The 20,833-nt window shown below is 35.2% G+C and overlaps 1 protein-coding gene across 1 annotated transcript in view; it reads right to left on the bottom strand.

Moving 5' to 3' along the window:
• RNF180 (ring finger protein 180) overlaps positions 1–20,833 on the bottom strand; it is a 261,351-nt gene that overhangs the window by 40,359 nt on the left and 200,159 nt on the right. The window contains exon 6 of the mRNA XM_065875170.1: positions 18,445–18,570. Within this exon, the coding sequence (XP_065731242.1) occupies positions 18,445–18,570 (126 nt within the window). The remainder of the gene's footprint in view (positions 1–18,444; positions 18,571–20,833) is intronic.

Below are 20,833 nucleotides of genomic sequence, written 5' to 3'. Positions count from 1 at the left end.
ACTCATACAACTCAATAGCAAAAACACAAATAACCCAACTAAAAACAGGCAAATGGCCTGAAGAGACATTTTTCCAAAGAAAACATTCAACTGGACAACAGGTACATAAAAAGATACTTTTAACATCACTAATTATCAGGGAAATGCAAATCAAAACCACAATGAGATATCAACTCACTGGTAGCATGATTATTACCTAGAATATAGGAGGTTAATACTGTAGAAGATGTGGAGAAAAGGGAACCATGCACACTGTTGGTGGAAATGTAAACTTGTGCAGCCACTATGGGAAACCATATGGAGGTTCCTCAAAAAATTAACAATAGAACTATCATAGATCCAGTAATCCTAATTCTGGGTACTTATCTAAAGGAAACAAAATCACTATCTGGGAGAGATATACACCAAGGTATGTAAACTAACTAAATGTCCATTGATGGGTAAATGGATAAAGAAAGGGTGGCATATATATATATATATATATATATATATATATATATATATATAAAATGGAATAATATGCAGCCTTAAAAAAGAAGGAAATCCTATCCTGCCATTTTGACACAGATAAATGTGGAGAGCATTGTGCTAAGTGAAATAAGCAAGACAGAGAAAGAAATACTGCATGCTATCAGTTATACATGGAATCTAAAAAAACCCAAACAAAACAAAAAAAAAAACCAAATAAACCAGAAAAACCTCATAGAAACAGAGTAGAAAAATGGTTGTTTGGGGCTGAGGAGTGGGGGAAATAGGGAAAGGTTGGTAAAAGGGTACAGTCTTTCAGTTATAAGATGAATAAAGTCTCAGGACCTAATGTGGTTATAGTTGATAACATTGTATTGTATAACTGAAATTTGCTAAGAGAGTAGAACTTAAATGTTCTCACCAAAAAAACACAAAAAACAAACAAACAAAAACTTAAAGAAAACATGTGAGGTAATGGTTGTGTTACCTGACTCACTGTGGAGGTATCCTTTCACAATGTATACATATATCAAATTATCAAACTATATACTTTAGATTCTTAAAAAAATTTATTTTGGGTCATTGATACTGCCAATAAAGCTGGAAAAAAAGAATAAGCAACCTTCATTAATGTCTGAATCCGTATGTAACCTCCATGGGGTGATGTTGGGAGATATTTGGAAATATAAGGGGGGATACTGGTAGTTACAATAAATGAAGGGTCTACTTCTGGTCAGGTCTGCTAAATGTTCAGCAATGTTGGGTTAGTCTCATACAATGAAGAACTGTCCTGACCAAAAGACCAATAGCACTCCTTTTGAGAAACACAGTAGGGGTCCTTTATTTGAAACAAAATAAGGAATTAAGAAAATGACCCATGGGTAGTTAAATTCATAACTAAAGTTTGTTATTAGATAAACCTACCTTGTCAGATCATGGCTCAGACACGGCCTCATTTAAGTAGCAATATCTATATCAAAAAGTTATTCCTAACATTTCTAAGTCTACAAATAGAAATTATTGAAATGATTTAGTAATCTATGCTATTAGTTATATCAGCTGGTTATCAGTTTTATAAATATTTACAGTCGCTTAAGTGAATGAAAAGGAATATATTTTCTAATTTTTGATTTATGTAACTAGAAATATTATGTTACTAGCTGTTAAATATTTTGGAGATCAACCTGATAGGAAATGTTGTTCAAGAAAGTCAGACTCCATTAATTTTCTTTTTTTTTGGCTGTGCCATGTGGCATGTGGGATCTTAGTTTCCTGACCAGGGATTGAACCCACGCCCCCTGCATTGGAAGCGTGGAGTCTTAACCACTGGACCACCAGGGAAGTCCCAGACTCCATTAATTCAATGACAACTCAGTTTAAGAAAAAAAAAGCGTTTTATCTGCTGGATTATTTTCCCTATTGAGAATTTAAAAAGGTACTATTACTTCAGATTCATTTTATCTTTTCAAAGCTCTGCTACTATTCCTGAGAAATCAGCACCCAGTTCACAGGAAGTCATATTATCACAACAGCTTGAAAAGTCTCATATTCGGCCGCCAGTTGTCTGTATATGCTCTTTTGAAAATAAACTAGTAACCTTATTCTTTTCTTGTCCTGTATGAAATCTTAGGACATACCACATAAGCAATGTAGAATAAAATAAACTGAAAGTATAATACATATTTCAGAATGAACTCAAAAGTTTCTAGTTACTTAAATTGTCTCTTTTTAAATTCTTTTGTAATATTTTTAGAAATTAACCTAATGGCCTTTCATCTTCTCAGACCAGAAAGAGTAACAAAAGAAAAACCAGTTCCTGTGCCATATGTTATTATTTTCTCTCCTTGCTATTTTAAGAAAAAGGATATTTAAATGTAGTATTGAAGAAAAAAATTAACAGGATAGAAACTGTTTTCAGACAGATTATATTTTCAGATTATACTATAAAATATATAATTTATACATAATCTTGCATTATATCCAATATATTTCAGCCCATCAGAAATGCAGTAGATCATATATTTTAAGTGATAATATAAAACAGCAGAACCTCTACTGTATTACCAAAATAGAATTGTTCACAAAAGAGTAGTAACCTAAAATTTCTCAACTTTTTCAATTTTCCTAGAAAAGTTAAAACGTGTATGTAGAGTAGACCTTTGCTAATAAAAACCATTTCATTGTCAGCACAGTTACGGAGTTTTTGTTTTAAATATCTTAAGCTGCTTTGCTTAATTATAGCACAAGCCTGATACTAGTGAAGGTAAAGATTTGAAGTTTACATCTGTTCAGTTGTTTGCAAGTTTTCAGTAGCAAATTATAAATCTGAAAATGTTAAAACAGTTTTATATTAGCTTATTAATTTTAATGAACTAATACTCTAATAGCTGTTGAAATTTGTGAGTAAACATCTCATTTAATATTCATCTTTTTAAAGCCATAATAAATAAGCCCTTCTATTTCATGTTCACTGTAAAAATAAAAGATACAGCTACAGCTATGGTATACTGAATCATGGCAGTAGCTCCACCAGTTGGCAGAAAAGTCCTGGAACTTTCAAGCATATCTTCAGATCATTAGCATACTCCTTAATGTCCCCAAAGGAAAGAAGTTGGGATTGTCCCTACCCCCTTCTCTACATACTTTTTTGTTTTGCAACTTCTTTTCCTCTCTTGAGACTACCTTGATAACCATTTCAACCCACTTTCCTTTTTTAACAGATTTTTAAAAATGTAATTTCTTTCTTTCTTTCTTTTTTTTTTTTTTTTACAGATGAAAGAATAGGCAAATAGATTTGGTGCCTTGGATACAACATGGAAGTAATAAACACTTTGTTATATCCCATGGCATTTTCCCCCAGAGTGGTGTTCTCAGCATATTGGCTAAACTCTAATTTGTGCCATTACTTGCAGATTTCTTAAATTTGCACTGTAGTTTCAAATTAAATTTATATTTATGATCCAAAACAAATGGGCAACTGCCATGCACTATTAAACTATCACTGAATTATGTCAGAGTTAACTTCATTTCAGTGTAAGAAAAACACTAATCCTCTCCTTTATTTATAACATTGTATTCTGTCTGATTAATTCATTCTTCATAATAGCATGGATATGATACTGCCTGGAAGTCAGAGAATAAATAGAAGGACTTTTCATGGTACCTTTCCATTTTGAGTCCACATTCTGTTTTGCTATATAGTCACAAATCCTAGCAGCTTCTAGAGTAATGTATCTCAGGCTTAGTACTTTGTCTGCATATTGGACAAAAGCTCTCCTGGGGAGCTTTAATTACTACTCATGTTTGAGACGCATCTCCAGAGATTCTGATTTAATTGGTATGGGATACGACCAGGGGATTGGGGTTCACTTAAGGTCATAGTGTGAAATATCAGAAACCAATACCCAGAACTGTTTTGCTTCCAAAAAACTAAACAAAACAAAACCTTACCTTTTCTCCTCCCTTATGCAAAAAAATATTTTTTTCATCTGTTCAAGTTAATTGAGGACCTTGGAAATTTCCAAGACGAGATAAAAAGTTCTGTTTCATAATAATGGTTTTATTTTGTAGTTAATTTATTTTAGGGCATCCAATTCCTGAAATTCTGGTTTAAACTTATGAATGAGGATGGTTATCTCTCTTGGAAGTTCTTTATGTCTTTATTAGTATCATCAAGCTAAATTCTTGACTGATTGATTGAAAGGAGACTGAGTACTTTACATTTTACTTTCCCTAAGAAATAAGTGATGCAAACTGTAATTTCTCTAGAAGCTAGTTATTTTAAATACATTGTGCAAATATAATCATATTCTGCAAAAAGGAAAAGAAAGAAAACCCCAAAATTCCTTACATAACTTCGAGTCCATAACTTCAGGATTTTTTTGAGTCTAAAATAAATTTATAAGATTTAAAATCATACATTTAAAATAATGGCTTATGAACAATGGAGGGCTTTTGGTCCGTAATATGAGTAGTGCAGGATGATTATTCAATCTTTAGCTTATATATAGGAAAGCAAATTAGGGTCAACAGGGTCATGTATGCCTCCCTGCATAATTTTATCAGAAAGCACCATAATAACCCCAATATTTATACAAGAGAAAAACTAAGAAACAGGGAAGTGCTCATTAAATAAGATGAATTTAAAATTTGTTAATTATAGATGGATTGAAGAGATGCAATCTATAGTCTCAGCAATGTCTTAATGAAAATTTCCTCAATGTTCAGATATAAATGATTTGAAAACTAGAATTTCTCTCTAAAGTCTAGGTCACTTCCACCAAGAACACTCATAACACCTGTCATGACAAATACAAATAGGAACAAACTATAAACAATTTACTTTGCATCTCCAACAGGAAGAAGATTCCTACTTTCTTACCCAGCAGGAGGAAGGAAGACATTTTCCTAACCCAGCAACAGCCCCGCTGATAAGAGGCTGTCACAACTCAGCCAATGAAAAGCCAATACACTCTGAACTCCCAGTTTCCTCCAATGGACTCTGCTTATAAGAGCCCCTTCTAACTCCCCGTTCTCCTCTGTAAAAGGACAGAGTCCCTTGTTTTCTGGACTTGTCTGTGGTTTGCCACAGAGTACATGTCCTGAATTGTAATTCTTTGTTCTTTCTGAATAAACCCGTTTTGCTAGTAAAATAACTGGTTGTTTCTATTATTTTAGGTCAACATTTGAATACTGGCCACATTTTCTTAACCTTTCCTTTCTTAAATTATGTCTCATAATTTTTTATTGTATGAATTATCCATGGAGATTGAAGTAGATATTATTTCCCTCCACAGAGGGTTGGCCCTTTTGTCACGCAGACAGAGCGAGAGACTCATTGTCTCAACTCAATAATTAATAAGCTGGATTGAGTTGAAGTTAGGTTGCAGCTTTAATTAGATTCAGTCAACCTCTGGTTTTAAATGGCTTAAAAGAGCATGACCTATGTTGTGTTTGTTGCAGGCTCCTTTAATGGGACTTGATGTCCTAAACCCTATGGAGTCCACTATGGGACTGCAGATTTGTACTCTGCTTTCAGGTCCTGACCCCTCCTTGAGCACGGTCCTTTGGGATTTTTGGTTAAGAGTTTAGCAGGTCTCTATCTCCTCTAATCTGAAAGTTCTGCTTTTCAGAGGTTGTAAAAGTAACTCCTTTGTCTTCCATCCTACATGGGTTTAAAATACAGTAAATGTCTTAAGGAGGATTCTTACTATGTGTTTGTTGTAGGCATCTCTACACTATGGCTTGATTTCTAAACTGTGAGATTGTTGGAGATTTCATTTTGCTCATTTGGGCCAACTGCTTAGCCTCTTGTACTGTCACAGCTCTCAGCAAATGTCTCTTATGGCCATATTTTCAGACTCCTCTTCCTACCTGACATGTCAGTCCATATGGTTGTCAAAACCTCAGCTGATTTCTCTTTCCTCTAGTAGAGTCCTCTGCCTATGGCAAGACTGATCCTCAGATAATTCCCAGACTCAGAAAATACTCCCAGAGAAGCCAATAGCTGGCAATATTAGCTTTCCTGGGGGACTCGCCCCCTACTGGAATTTTACTTATCTAGCCTTCCATAGATCTTTTATTTCTTTAAAAGTATAATTTTTCTAATTCATCACTTTACTCCCAGATAGTGCCATTGAGGGTAATGACTTGCCATCACTCATTGTATCCTAATGTATCTTATTATATCTTCTATATCCTAGAGAAAGAAATCTCCACTGCTGTTATTGTAAGAAATAATAAGCCTGACCTGTGTTTATCCTTGCATTTCTCAGAGTTCTGTGGCTGTTTTCTTATTTTTGTGCTCAAAATCAGGTCCCATGCATCCCTCTAACCAGGTTTCCTCATCTGTCAATTTCAACTTTGTTGCTGATGATCAAATGAGATTGCTACTCTTCCAGTGCGAAACTAAGAGATAATAGCTCTGCATCTCATATATGTAACAGGTCCACAGCATAGTGGAGATCTGCTATAATTTTTCACAACATGTTCTGATTGTTTGAGATAAAAGGTGTAATAAACACAAAGAATAACATGCAGCCATTGCACAAACCCAGAAGCATCCTCAGAGTACCTTTATACGCCTTGCCCACCTCTGCATGTTACGGTGCATATCCACTATCACCCACAAGGGTACACCACTCATCATGATTATAGAAGAGGATAAAGTGACCAGAGGGTCTCTCAGAGACGCAGGAAGTTTTCCATTACCTCTCTTAAGTCCCATCTCCTCAACCTTCATTTTTTTTTTTTTTTTTTTTTTTTTTTTTGCGGTACGCGGGCCTCTCACTGTTGTGGCCTCTCCCGTTGCGGAGCACAGGGTCCGGACGCGCAGGCTCAGCGGCCATGGCTCACGGGCCCAGCCGCTCCGCAGCATGTGGGATCTTCCCGGACCGGGGCACGAACCCGTGTCCTCTGCATCGGCAGGCGGACTCTCAACCACTGCGCCACCAGGGAAGCCCCCATTTTTTATTCCAAGATTGACCACAATTTTCCAGGATAATTCACAGTGAATACACATATTGCCTACTGCCCTAACAATGTCATACAGTGGTCAGACCTTAGAACACTTGAACATTTCTGAAGTCTTTAGACATCGATAGTCCAGTTTGAATTTGGCTGTGTTCTTTCACTTCCTTTCTGGTCTCTCTTAATCAAAAAATACAGCATCAAGTACCAAGGTCACCTTATTATATGTTTAAACGTTTTAACTCTGTGTCATCTATTCTGCAGGGTACATAGGGAAATCATTAGTAATGGGAAAGCACTGTATTAAAACTGTGAGCTCAGGGCTAAGGTCAGATGCAGCCACCCTCTCCCAGCATAAGAATTTGCTTCCAGTGCTAATTTCAGTGGTCCTGTGGTTTGTGAGTGGGCATGTATAGGCATATGTGTGCATTTATGTTATGTATGCAAGTATTTGTAAAAGAAGGTAGCATTTCCTACCAACATCCTACTTCATATAGGATTAATAAAGCAAATTCTATATATGTGAAACCATGAAGTGGATAGAATTTATGTGTGTAAGAGAGTGTGTCTGTGTGTGTGGGGGTGGTGGTGGATAAAACTTCTGGTAATTTAAAAAATAACAGTTATAAAGTGGTGATATTTGAACAAAGTGTACAATTTGTATTATAATTTGGTTCAATCATAAACTTAATATAGAAGAAAAGGGTGTTTTAATTTTGAGTTCATTGCCCAATTGGATTATTCAGCCTTAGACAGAGACTATGAATTCCATGACCCAACATGAGAATAACACTGGGTCATGTGAAAAGGAATGGAAATATTCTAGATAAATGTAAGCTAGCACTTATATCTCTTATCAGGATTAACTGCACTGATGACTCTGTCAATCTTGGTTCCTTCCTCTGAAATATCTACCATTTCCAGGCATTGAATCCTCAATTTATTTTATCAGTATCCAATTGACATGGTTTCCAGTCCCATTAGTATCCCTGAAACAGGCAACCAGGACCTAGAAACCAGCTTCCATGAGGAACAGTTGAAGGAATGTGGATATTTTCTGTGTGGAATAAAGACTTCCAGAGAACATCATATATGTCTTTGCATATTTGAAGAACAGTCTTATGGAGGAAGATTAAAACAGACTTGAATCAATAAAAGGAAACTGTGAAAAGGCAGATTTCATTTACACAGAAATTTATCTGAAAGAGTTGTTAAAATGGACAAACTTACTTTTTCAGGTAGTTAAGCTCCCTGTCATTGTATGTGATAAACAGAATCTAGACATCCATCTCCGAGCATGATTGTTGAGGCTGTTCTTGTATTGGTTGGAGAAGTTACATTATGTATCTTCTCTAACTCTTTAGAATCTATGATTTTATATTTTAGTGGGATTGCATGTAACTACCTGTTTTTAAAGTAGTTTCTGATATTGTAAGGCTTATTACTGGTTTGGCTTCGAAATTTTAAACTCATTAGTAAACCCTATAGCAAAAACAGGGCCTGATTCTCCCATTAGAAAATAAATAGAAGGAAAAAGACAGAGTTCTTAGGCCCTTTCCAAAAATTATCTTGTGAATAAAATCGTTGTAGTTTCAGAAGAAATGTAAAGGTTAATGAACTTTCTACTAAAAGACAGCACCACATCTAAAACATATTTTAAAATCCCTCTGACTTTACCTCTAACTTTCTGAGAAGGCAGATTTCTGGGTTATATTAAATTCCTGCTGTTTGATCATGTACTGTTTTGTTCTCTATTAGAGATAAGCATTTTTTTCCATGTGAATATTCCTTCATTTATACTGAGCATGTTTAAACTTGCAGAATCAATCTAACACCTTCAGATGAACTAATGAGCAAATAAAACAATTCCCCAGGCTTTTACAAGAAATGAATGGATTTGTTATAAACATATCTCAAACACCTTCACTTCAGCTGCATGTTCTTGTTATTGCCAGAAAAAATTAACACATTGGATTTTAAATCATGACTTTTATTTTGTTTGACTTGAGTATATTTAGAAAACAAAAATTCAACACTGTGGACAACTTTTTTTTTTTGGCAAAAAGATCTTAGTAAAACCTCTTAGCTGGTTAACTTTATATGTGTGTATATATACATATATGTACACACACACAGACACACTTATGTGGTTAGGAAACCAGTGGTATGCCTGAAAATCATGTCAATTAGATAAAGATAAACTGAGGATGCAACGCCTGGAAACAGTAGGTACTTCAGAAGAAGGAACTAAGATTGACAGAGTCAGCAGTGTAATTGGTATCTGATAAGAGATGTAAAGTGCTAGCTCACATTTATCTAGAATATTTCCGTTCCTTTTCACATAACCCATTTTATGTATAAACACATAAAATATGTATTTGTAAGAAAAAAATTAAAACATGTCTGCTTACTCATCAATATCTCTAAGACACTACTTGACATGGTGAAAGGGATGGGTCTGTACTAGGTAAGTGTGAGCGAGCTTTATGGCTGAATGAATTCAAAAGAGTTGATATAAACTTCACTAATTAGGAAATCTAAAACTATGTTAAAATGTTTTGTTTTTGTGGAAAGAACACTAATTGTATGGAGCCAAAGGCGTCTATGGCAATGTCTATTCTTTCTAGCTATATCCCCCACCTTCCCACCTTACTTCCTTCTACCAACTTCTGAAAATTAAGCTGAAAAGAAACAATTTTGAGAAAACAATTAACATGGCATGGATGGCATGGTATGTTGAGTACTGTGGTATAATATGGATATCACAGATCCCAATTTTCAAGTATGATCCTAATTTTGTACAATTTCATTATTTTTAATCAAGATAATTCAATAAATATTGAATTAAGTGTGCTTTATTCTTATGAAAAATAATCAGAAATGAAGAATAACAAAAATACGGCATACAATATATTACTGAGATTACTGAGAGGGAAATTTATGACCTTAAATAATAATTTTTTAAAAATTAAAAGGATAAAAATTAATGTCCTAGAAAGCCACCTTAATATGGTATTAAAAGGACAGAATAAATTTTAAAAATTGCAGTAAGGATTTAATAAAGAACAGAAATTAATGAAATTGAAAATAAAGATACAGTGAGTCAATTTCAAAAATTCATTAGTTAAAAAGAATAATAAAATTTACAAATATATAGCAAGATCAGGAAAAAAACAGGGCATGAGTAAATAATATTAATATACAAAGAGAACGGAATTATAGGTACAGGAGAGATTAAATGATATGAACAACTTTTTGTCAAAAAATTTTAAAACAGAAAAAATTAATTCCTAGCAAAAAGATAAATTATATAAACTGATTCAAAAAAGAAATTGAGAAAACAAAGACATTTTGCAAAAGGAAACATAGGGGCAATCTTACTCATAAATGTAGATGTTAAAAAAAAAGAACTTCAAGCAAGAGTGGCATTCCCCGCTTTTCAAAAGTTCACTTTATGCCGCTTTTGCTTTTACGAAAGGCCTAAACTAGTACCTCTTTTCACTAACTGAAAGAAATCTGAAAAGGATTTTGGCTTTTAAGCAAAAAGATGAAAATCGAAAAAAGAATTTTACATTTGTTTTGCAGGGAGCTATCATAGAGGCAGCACATACCCCCAGTAGGCAGAGTGGCACCAAGCTCCTTCCCCAGGATTACAGCCAATATCTCAGCATCAGGCTGCCATAGCATGAACCGTGTCTGTGAGCATCTGCGCTTTATCTCAGTTTATTTTGTGTATCCATTAGCAAGATGTGTCCTAAGGTAATTGTTTCTTTGCTTTACCCCTTTTGGATTATGAAAAATTTCACAGGAATGCTCTACATTCATATAGTGGGGGAAGCCTGAATTAGCAAACCAAGTTTACCAATGCACAAAAATGATCAAGTTGAATTCTTCCCAAGAATACAACAGCAGTTTGACATTAGAAAGTCTCCTACAATCTATTAATGTAATTCAGCGCATTAACAGACTGAAGAAGTAAATCCATTATAGTCATTTCAAAAATGTTGAAAAAAATCCCCAAATTAAAAATCCATTCAAGAAAGAGATTAAGAGAAAACTAGGAACAGATGGGAACTTTCTTAAAACCTGATAAACAGTATCTACCCGAGATGCAGAGCAAGAATTCTACCCAATTAAAATATTCCTTTTAATATCAGAGATGCTGCTATCGGTTTTTCTATTCAAAATCAAACAGAAGTCCTCGCTCAGAAAGTATGGCAAGAAAAAAAAGAAGAAAAAAAGTATGTATTAGTTTGAAAGATATGTGTCTTTATTTACATACAAGACAGATATGATTGTCTTCATTCAAAGCCCCCCAAACCCTATAAATAATGAAACTGAAGGTAATTTAGTAAGGTTGCTGAATACGGGATCAAAATCCCACAAGGACATTTCTATACAACAACAGAGAATAATTAACAAAACCCAGAATCACTATTTAATATTCAGAAAAGGGGGCTATTATTTGAAGAAAGACATGAACCCTCTGTAACACATGATAAGAGGTAGATTCTAGATAAAGACCTAAATGAAAAAGGTTTTTTAATATTAACTTCAGAGTTTTACTTAAGCAGAAACCTTTGTGGCCTAGGAATGGGTAAGAACTTCTTAAAACTTCAAAACACAATGACAATGTAAACTTAAGGTGGATTTAATTACGTCAAAGTTCAGAATTTCAGTGAAGGACACCATGGACAAACTTAATACAGATAATAAAATGGGATAAGAGATTTATAGTGTCTAAAGCAGACAATGGATTAATATCTAGAATATACAAGAAATTCTGTAAAACTGATAAGGGCAGAAACCACCTTATAAAAATGAGAAAAGCAGTTACAGAAGAGGAATCCGAAAGACTGATGAGCATTTGTAGGGTTCTTAAGCTACTAGAGATCAGATAAAAGCAAATTAAATCAATACTGAGTGTTCCTAATTCTCATTCTCTGTCAATGCTTGTCATTTTCCATAGTTCTAATTTCTTCCAACCCTCATGCACTGTTAATAGGTATCTATACTGGTCATTTGGGGGAACTGTTGGCATTATTTACTCAAGTTAAGTATATTCATATTCTGTGACCCATACATTCTGCTCCTGAGTCTATAGGCCAAAGAAATTTTGACAAGGTCCACATTAGGATATTCATTAGTATTACATGTAGTGGCAGGAAGCTGGAGATATTCTGTGTTCCAGTCAGTGAATAGTTGGATAAAATGTGGTAGATGCACACCTTAGGAGAACATTATTTAGAACCCACAGATTATAAATACACATGGCCACCCGGATGCATCTAAAAGCCTAGTGCTAGATGAAAAAGATAAGAAACAGTGCAGTATATAATGATACCATTCCCGTAAATTAAAATATATGCACAGAAAACAATAAACATAATTTAAGAAAACAATAAAAAAGATACAGATTAAATAAACTCAACATAATGGAAAGTAGGATATGAGGATAAAAGGAAACAAATGAGTGTGTGGACTGGTGATGATGGTAGCCGTTAATTAAGAAGTGGGACTGCAGCAACTATATGCACTCAAGGTTCAGAGGAGGGGAAAAATGGATGACAACATAGCAAATATATGTGAATAAATCTCACCAAAAGATGTATAAAACACTTGTAAAGGAAATTATCACATTTTATTATAGACATTAAATATTTAGGAGATCTAAATAAAAGAAGAGAAAAACCAGTTAGTGGATGGGGAAAGTTATTATTAGGATGTCAATTCTCCCCACATTGACTCATGCATTGAATAGGAACTTCTTCCCTTAATCCAACCTGGTTTTCATGGAACTTGACAAAATGATTCTAAAATTCAAAGAGCAAAAAAAAAAAAGAAAAAAAAAGGCCAAGACACTCAGGCAGCAAAACAAGTTTGAAGGGAGATATCAAAACTTCTTACAAGGCTCCAGTAATTGAGACAGTATGGTATTGGCACAGGATTTGATATACAGACCAAAAGAACCAAATGAAGACCTCAGAAATAGACTCAAACGAATGGAAATTTAAAATATAACAGATTAGCACTGTGAATCAGTGGGGGAAATAATGAATTATTTTCAGTAAATGGTGGTTGGAAAAAATTAAATAGGAAAAAATCGCAAAGTGATTGGATCTCTACCCTATAACACAACCCTCTTTCCCGCCAAAACCCAGAAAATATCAACAACACAAATCATTTTGAAAATATTTGAAATATAAATATTTGAAAAATAAAATATTTTTTAAAAAAATTGAAAATATTTGAAAAATACCCAGGATAATATGTTTATGACATTGGGGATAGAGAAGAATTTCTTAAGGCAGATAATACATGCCAGAAAGATGATAAAGAAAATGAAGAACTGGGGCTTCCCTGGTGGCGCAGTGGTTGAGACTCTGCCTGCCAATGCAGGGGACATGGGTTCGATCCCTGGTCTGGGAAGATCCCACATGCGCCCGTGAGCCACAATTACTGAGCCTGCACGTCTGGAGCCTGTGCTCCGCAACAAGAGAGGCCGCGATAGTGAGAGGCCCGCGCACTGCGATGAAGAGTGGCCCCCACTTGCCGCAACTAGAGAAAGCCCTCACACAGAAACGAAGACCCAACACAGCCATAAAAAAAAAAAAAAAAAAAAAAGGCTGGCTTTATAAAAAAAAAGAAAGTGAAGAACTACAATTCATTAAAAGATATCATAGAGTGAAAAGACAAACCACAAATGAGAGAAGAGAGCTGCCATTCAAATAATTAAAAAAGGAGTCAGCAGAAGATATTTTAAAACTCTCAAAAATCAACAAGAAAAATGCAATCAATAGGAAAATGGACAAAATTTGTAAAGGAATTTCACAGATGAAGAAATTGTATAACTAATACACATACAAAGTCAATCCCTACTGGTAATTAGAGAAAGTGAAATTAAATTCCCAGTGAGATATCATTTTATACCTATCAGACTGGCAAAATCTAAAGGACTGAAAACATCAAATGTGGTAAACAAAGTTGGTGACAGATCAGTAGTCATTTAGGAAAATGGTTTGGTTTAGGTAGTCAAATTAAAGATGTGTCTTTCTTATGACCCAGCTGTTTGCTACTGGCATTTATTCTAGAGGAACTCTTATGCTCCAGGACAGATGAAAATAATATTTATACCAGTGTTGTTTATAAACAAAAAATGGGATAACTCAGTTGTTCATCAACAGGAGAATAGATAAATTGTACCATATTCACATAGTGGGTGATAGTATAGCAGCAAAAATAAATGAATGTGGCTACACTCACTGAAAAGACAAATCCAAGAAACATAATGCTGAGTGAAAAAGCAAATATAGAATACATACATTGTTACCCCTGCAAAAGTTCAAAGACAAACAAAATTAAATAACACCGATTAAGTATACATATGTATACTTACTTGTGCAAAGAAATGATAAATACAAAATTCGGGGGAGGCAGGAAGCAAAGAAGAAGTACAGACGGTGCTTCAGTAATACTGGTAATTGAGTCTGGTTTGTGATTAAAATCCTATGTGCGGCTTTTCAGGCCTGACCATAGGCAATTATGGAGGCTTTACCTGGTAGGCATCACAGAAGAAAGCTGCCCTCCCCACACCAGATTTGGTGTAAAGCCAGTGCATTACAATCTCTGAAGGAGCTGCAATCAAGGTCTCAGGCCCCTGGCCTGTGATGCTCTTTCACATATTTATGGTCCTCAGCACCTGCATTCCTGGGTCCTTTATCTGAGGGCTTGGGCAGAGGGCTTCTGGATCTCTGCTGAGCCCTCTTTAGAGGGGTATTAGGGAGAAACCTTAAAGATACTTTTCCCCACTCTGAATTAGTACCCAGTACTTTTCCACTCCTAGTCTTCCCTTCTTCCCCCCGCCAAAAATAAAACCCCAACACACACACATATACACTCCTCAGGGCCCATGAAAGTGCCAAGGCCTTTTGTTCGGGGCCTCCTCAACAGTAAGATTACCCCCACATCTGTCCTGGTCGACCTGACCCTGGACCAGTGCACTGTTCCATGGGGGAAAATAGAATATTGGGGGTGGGGGGGGTTTGGCATTTCCTCCGGTTTTACACTCTTGTTTACACCACTGTACCAAGTGATTAAAGGCTTAACTCTTTCAGTTTTGGCTGAGCCTTGCTTAGCATAGCTGAGCTCTTGATAGTAATATATTGCTTAAGTTAGGTTGTATAATAAAGCTACTTTGAACCTCCTCCATAAAAACTTATAAAAAGCTGAAGTTCTGTGAAACTTCTATGGGGAGGACAAATAAGATTAAATCACAAAGAAGCAAATATTTAACTTATAGCTTCAGTACCCCAGAGTACAAAAAGACAAAGGATACTGAGGGGTTATCAGAAGAGTGACCCATTCTTTTTAAAATGTGGGTATAGGGTAGAAGGTAGGATACAAAGGAATCTTTTAAAGCACATAATTCATACAATAAATTTTCTCTTCTTTGGTATGAAATCCTTTAAGTAAGACTGAATTTCACATTATATTTTGGGCTAAATGTAATATATTTTAAAATGTATCTATACCAAATCTATGGACAATGGGTTTCTATAGTTACTTACCATTTTATAAAACAGTATGTACTTATAAAATGTCTTTAAACTAAGTTTCTTCATTCAAACTACTGTATAAAGTTATATTTGTCCTTAAACTACTTTCTTCAAACTTTGAGGATTTTGTAATTCAATTTATCTTTTGCCTCAACCATACAAGGCTCTGTTTTTACCTCCTTTTGGTTTACATCATTGCTGTACTGATCTTATTGGTCTTCTTATGTAGAAGTCCCTCTGGTTCCCTGAAGATCAGAGTTCCCCACATCTGAGCTTCTCCAACCAGACCCCCCAAAAACATCATAAGGGTAAATACACAAACTGTTCTGACAGACCATGGTTTTATAAAAGATGAAATTATATTTTATGTTTATACTGTCTGATCATCATTACACATAACAAATTCTCAAAGGTGAAAAAGGTATTAGAGATTGCCTTGCCCTAATTTGATAATTCCTTATATCTATATAGTACAATTAGTTATAATTTAGAATGTGCTTTCACATCAGCTCATTTGATCCTTGTAACTATATTAATTAGGAATATATAATTATTACCATCTTACAGATCAGAAACAAACAAAAGAAGAGGTTTCTATGATATCCCTGAGGTCATACATTTAGTTAGACATGAACTCAGAAATAAGTATTCCTTGTCCTCTGTACAAGCATGAGACACTCTATACTAAAGCACGGACACTTTCTACTTGTCCTAAACTTGTGGGACAACTTGTAAAATATTAAAATAAAATAGTATGAAAGTGAAACACTTCCAAACTCATTCTATGAGGCCACCATCATCCTAATACCAAAATCAGACAAAGATACCAGAAAAAAAAGAAAATTACAGGTCAACATCATTGATGAACACAGATGCAAAAATCCTCAACAAAATACTAGCAAACTGCCTCCAACAATACATTAAGAGCCAGAGCAATCCTGAGAAAGAAAAATGGAGCTGGAAGAGTCAGATTCCCTGACTTCAGCCTGTACTACAAAACTACAGTAATCAAAACAGCATGGTACTGGCAAAAATACATAAATATAGATCAATGGAACAGGATAGAAAGCCCAGAAATAAACCCACCCACTTATGGTCAATTAATCTATGATAAAGTGGGCAACAACATACAATAGAGAAAAGACAGTCTCTTCAGTAAGTGGTGCTGGGAAAACTGGACAGCTACATGTAAAAGAATGAAATTAGAACATTCTCTAACACCATATACAAAAATAAACTCAAAATGTATTAAAGACCTAAATGTAAGACCAGATACTATAAAAGTCCCAGAGGAAAACATAGGCAGAACACTCTTTAACATAAACCACAGCAATATTTTTGGGGGACCCATCTCCTAGAGTAATGGAAATAAAAGCAAAAATAAACAAATGGGACCTAATTAAACTCAAAAGCTTTTGCACAGCAAAAAAGACCACAAACAAAACAGAAAGGCAGCCTATGGAACAGGAGAAAATATTTGCAAATGATGTGACCAACAAGGGATTAATTTCCAAAATATACACACAGCTCAATATAAAAAAAAACCCAACCCAATCAAAAAATGGGCTGAAGACCTAAACAGACATTTCTACAAAGAAGACATACAGATGGCTAATAGGCAAGTAAAAAATGTTCAACATGGCTAATTATTAGAGAAATGCAAAGCAAAACTACAATGAGGTATCACCTCAAATCAAAAAATCTACAAATAATGCTGGAGAGGGTGTGGAGAAAAGAACTCTCCTACACTGTTGGTGGTAATGTAAATTAGTACAGTCACTATAGAGAATGGAGTATGGAGGTTCCTTAAAAAACTAAAAATAGAGTTACCATATGATCCTGTAATCCCACTCTTGGTCATATATCTGGAACAAACTCTAATTCAAAAAGATACATGCACCCCTATGTTCACAACAGCACTATTTACAATAGCCAAGACATGGGAACAATCTAAATGTCCACTGACAGATGAATGGATAAAGATGTGGGGTGTGTGTGTGTGTGTGTCTATATATCTATATCTACGAATGATGGAATATTATCCAACCATAAAAAAGAATGAACTAATGGCATTTGCAGCAGCATGGATGAACCTAGAGATTATCATAGTAAGTGAAGTGTAAGACAGACAAAGACAAATATCATATGGTATCACTTATATGTGGAATCTTAAAAAAAAAAGATACAAATGAACTTATCTACAAGACAGAAATAGACCCATGACATAGAAAACAAACTTATGGTTACCAAACGGGAAAGGGTCAGAGAAGGGATAAATTAAGAGTTTGGGATTAACATACACATACTACTATACATAAAATAGATAACGAACAAGGACCTACTGTATAGCACAGGAAACCAGACTTAATATCTTGTAATAACCTATAAGGGAAAAGAATCTGAAAAGGAATATATATATATATGTGTATATACATACATATTTAAAACTGAATTGCTCTTCTGTACACCTGAAACTAACATGACATGGTAAATCAACTATACTTCAATAAAAGAGAAATAATTTATTAAAATAAAACAGATTAGAACCAATAAAATGAAATGAACTTAAATTATGATAATGAGTTGTTCAAAACCTTTATAAGGAATACCAATGTTTTTGTCAAATATAGCTTTTGTCAAATCTGTTACTTTTGAGTTCATTATCTACATATTAAACATTACTGACATCAAGGCAAAGTAAATTTAATCATGAGTTTTTCTCAGATTTTGCTATTACTGTATAGTCTCTATTTTTTCATATGTACACCTGTAGCTTTCAGTAAAAGAATACTTAGCAAAATCCTTACTTAACATTGATGAGTAAAGAAATATTTTTCTACTAATATATCTAAGGCAGAAAGAAAACAGCTTTAAAGAAGACCTTGGACAATGTTACCAGACTTTTTTTCCTTTTCTTCCTTTTTTTTTTTTTTTTTTGCATTAGCTTCCTTACCTCCAAAAAGATGGAATGCTTTTCTGCGGCTTGGTAGAGGCCACTTTGCAGAGCTGGATTTCTGAAAGCTTTGTTTTCTTTTCAAATATTCTTTAGTAAAGAATGTTTTTGTGGCATTGTTCAGTTCTAGAGTAAAGCAAAAGAAAATAGTATTTTTAAACATTAATTTGAGTAAAATGGCAAGAACCTGAAAAATGGTTGTTGTAGTATTTTGATAATAAATTCAGATCTCTTTAAGACAGTGAAGACAAAAGTAGAGTCAACTTTTTTTTTTAACCCAAGCAAACCTAACTCCTCTGAATTTGATGCAACTCTGATATGCCTACACATAGAACACACACCTACTGAGCAGCTCCTATGTCAGATACTACACCAGATATGCAGAACACAGTGATGAATGAGACATAGCCCTGCCCTCAAGAAGACTGCAGTCTAAAAGATGGAAATAAACAGGCAGACCAGAAAAAGGGGGGAAACGTGTTATGGGTGTAGCAATAGAATAACTAGAGTGTAACCATGGCTCAGGAGTGATAATTAAAAGGAAAAATCCTTAGAACTTTTTATGTCATAGTCTCTTTATTTCATTCCATATGTGATGGGTTGACCATTTAGATGCTAACGCTGCTGATATGAATAAGTTTAAAAGATGTAGAGATAAATTCTCAACCTTTCAGAAACATTAATGAGTTAAAGAGAAAAGGAAAATATTCATTTGAAATAGACGAATACCAATCAAAGATCACATGTGATGACATTCACTTTATTTTTAAAATTTTATTTATTTATTTAGGCTGTGCCGGGTCTTAGCTGCACCACGCAGGATCTTTATTTTTTTTTTTTATTTTTATTTTTTTTTGCGGTACGCGGGCCTCTCACTGTTGTGGCCTCTCCCGTTGCGGAGCACAGGCTCCGGACGTGCAGGCTCAGCGGCCATGGCTCACCGGCCCAGCCGCTCCGCGGCACGTGGGATCTTTCCGGACCGGGGCACGAACCTGTGTCCCCTGCATCGGCAGGCGGACTCTTAACCACTGTGCCACCAGGGAAGCCCCACCCAGGATCTTTTAGTTGAGGCATGCGGGCTCTTAGTTGTGGTCCAGTGGGTAAGACTCTGCGCTCCCAATGCAGGGGTTTGCTCTCTGGTGGGGGAACTAGATCCCACATACATTCACTTTAAGAGTCTCTGGATACAAGCCAGGGAAAAGCAAGGCATGATCCGAGTTGAACTGTTTGATGGAGAAGTTCTTCTCAGGGAGGCCAGTGTAGAGCTGGTTACTAACTGAGAAATAAAGTAGTCTTTCCATCAGTGATGCCCTCTTACTTTCATCCCACAATTATTCCTGTACTATCTTCTCTGTTTCCATCCTTCAGGCTTTGAGCTTCTGCTCAAACCAGTTCCATCAAATTATCTCTATTTTTCCTAATTACTCTCCAGGATTGATTCTTTCCTTAAGCAATTCACAGGGAAAACATTCTCAGAGTTTACATTTAACAGCAAAAGAAACAATGTAAAAAACAGACCACTCCAAGCAAGGGAGGTTAAGTATTAAACCGGCAACTCCCTTCCCCATTCTACACCCAAGGGCCAGTAATTAAAGCACACAAGATAGAGAAAAAGTAATTTCATAGTCTGTGTACTCATCGTGTATGTTGGAGGTTGTTATGGCTAGTGAATGTTTTATCCTTCATATGTTTAATAGTTAAATCATTTCAGATTGGATATTCTCGCAGTGTTTTCTGCAGCAGTGCACAGGTGTTTTATCAATGTCCACTCTGCCCACTGCCTGTGAACAGCCCCTTAGTGTAAGATGGTCATGGCACTACTACCTGGTTAAAAGGACTCATCAGTGTCATTCATACTGATGAAGAGAATGGAAGAGATTATCAAATGACTTATAACATATTCACTTATAGTAACAATTCTTGCAGGGCTTATCCTTAAGCAGTGATGATTGTAATTCAGGGTATTTTCTGAGAAATTAAAAATCCTATAAGTGGTATTGTGTTGACAATTAACTCTAGGGCAAATTGACTCACAACTTCCTAAATGCCTTTAAAAGTAAGACCAGTGTGATGGGTAAATGATTTCATGTGGGAGATAATATAAACCAAGGTGAAGAGTTTGAAACTCAAGAATTCTTATTCTCCTTTCTCTTTCTCCTCTCCACCTCCTCCTCCTTCTGGAGAGCTTGTAGCCATGCTCTAAAATGTTGATGCAATAACCAGAGGATGCCACTGCACTGCCCTCTCTTAAAATGAAAACTTATTTGGAAGTGTAATTGATTTCAGTAAACCAGATCAAAAAGACATTCTTGTAAGAGTTGGCCAATAAGTGCAGTTTTGAAAGCTGGTCACAAATCAAACTTCTCTTAGAGGATACATGAGAGAGGTA

This window comes from Phocoena phocoena, chromosome 3 (assembly GCF_963924675.1).
Source record: "Phocoena phocoena chromosome 3, mPhoPho1.1, whole genome shotgun sequence".
Classification (NCBI taxonomy): Eukaryota; Metazoa; Chordata; class Mammalia; order Artiodactyla; family Phocoenidae; genus Phocoena; species Phocoena phocoena.
This window is presented reverse-complemented; position numbering and strand designations above follow the sequence as displayed.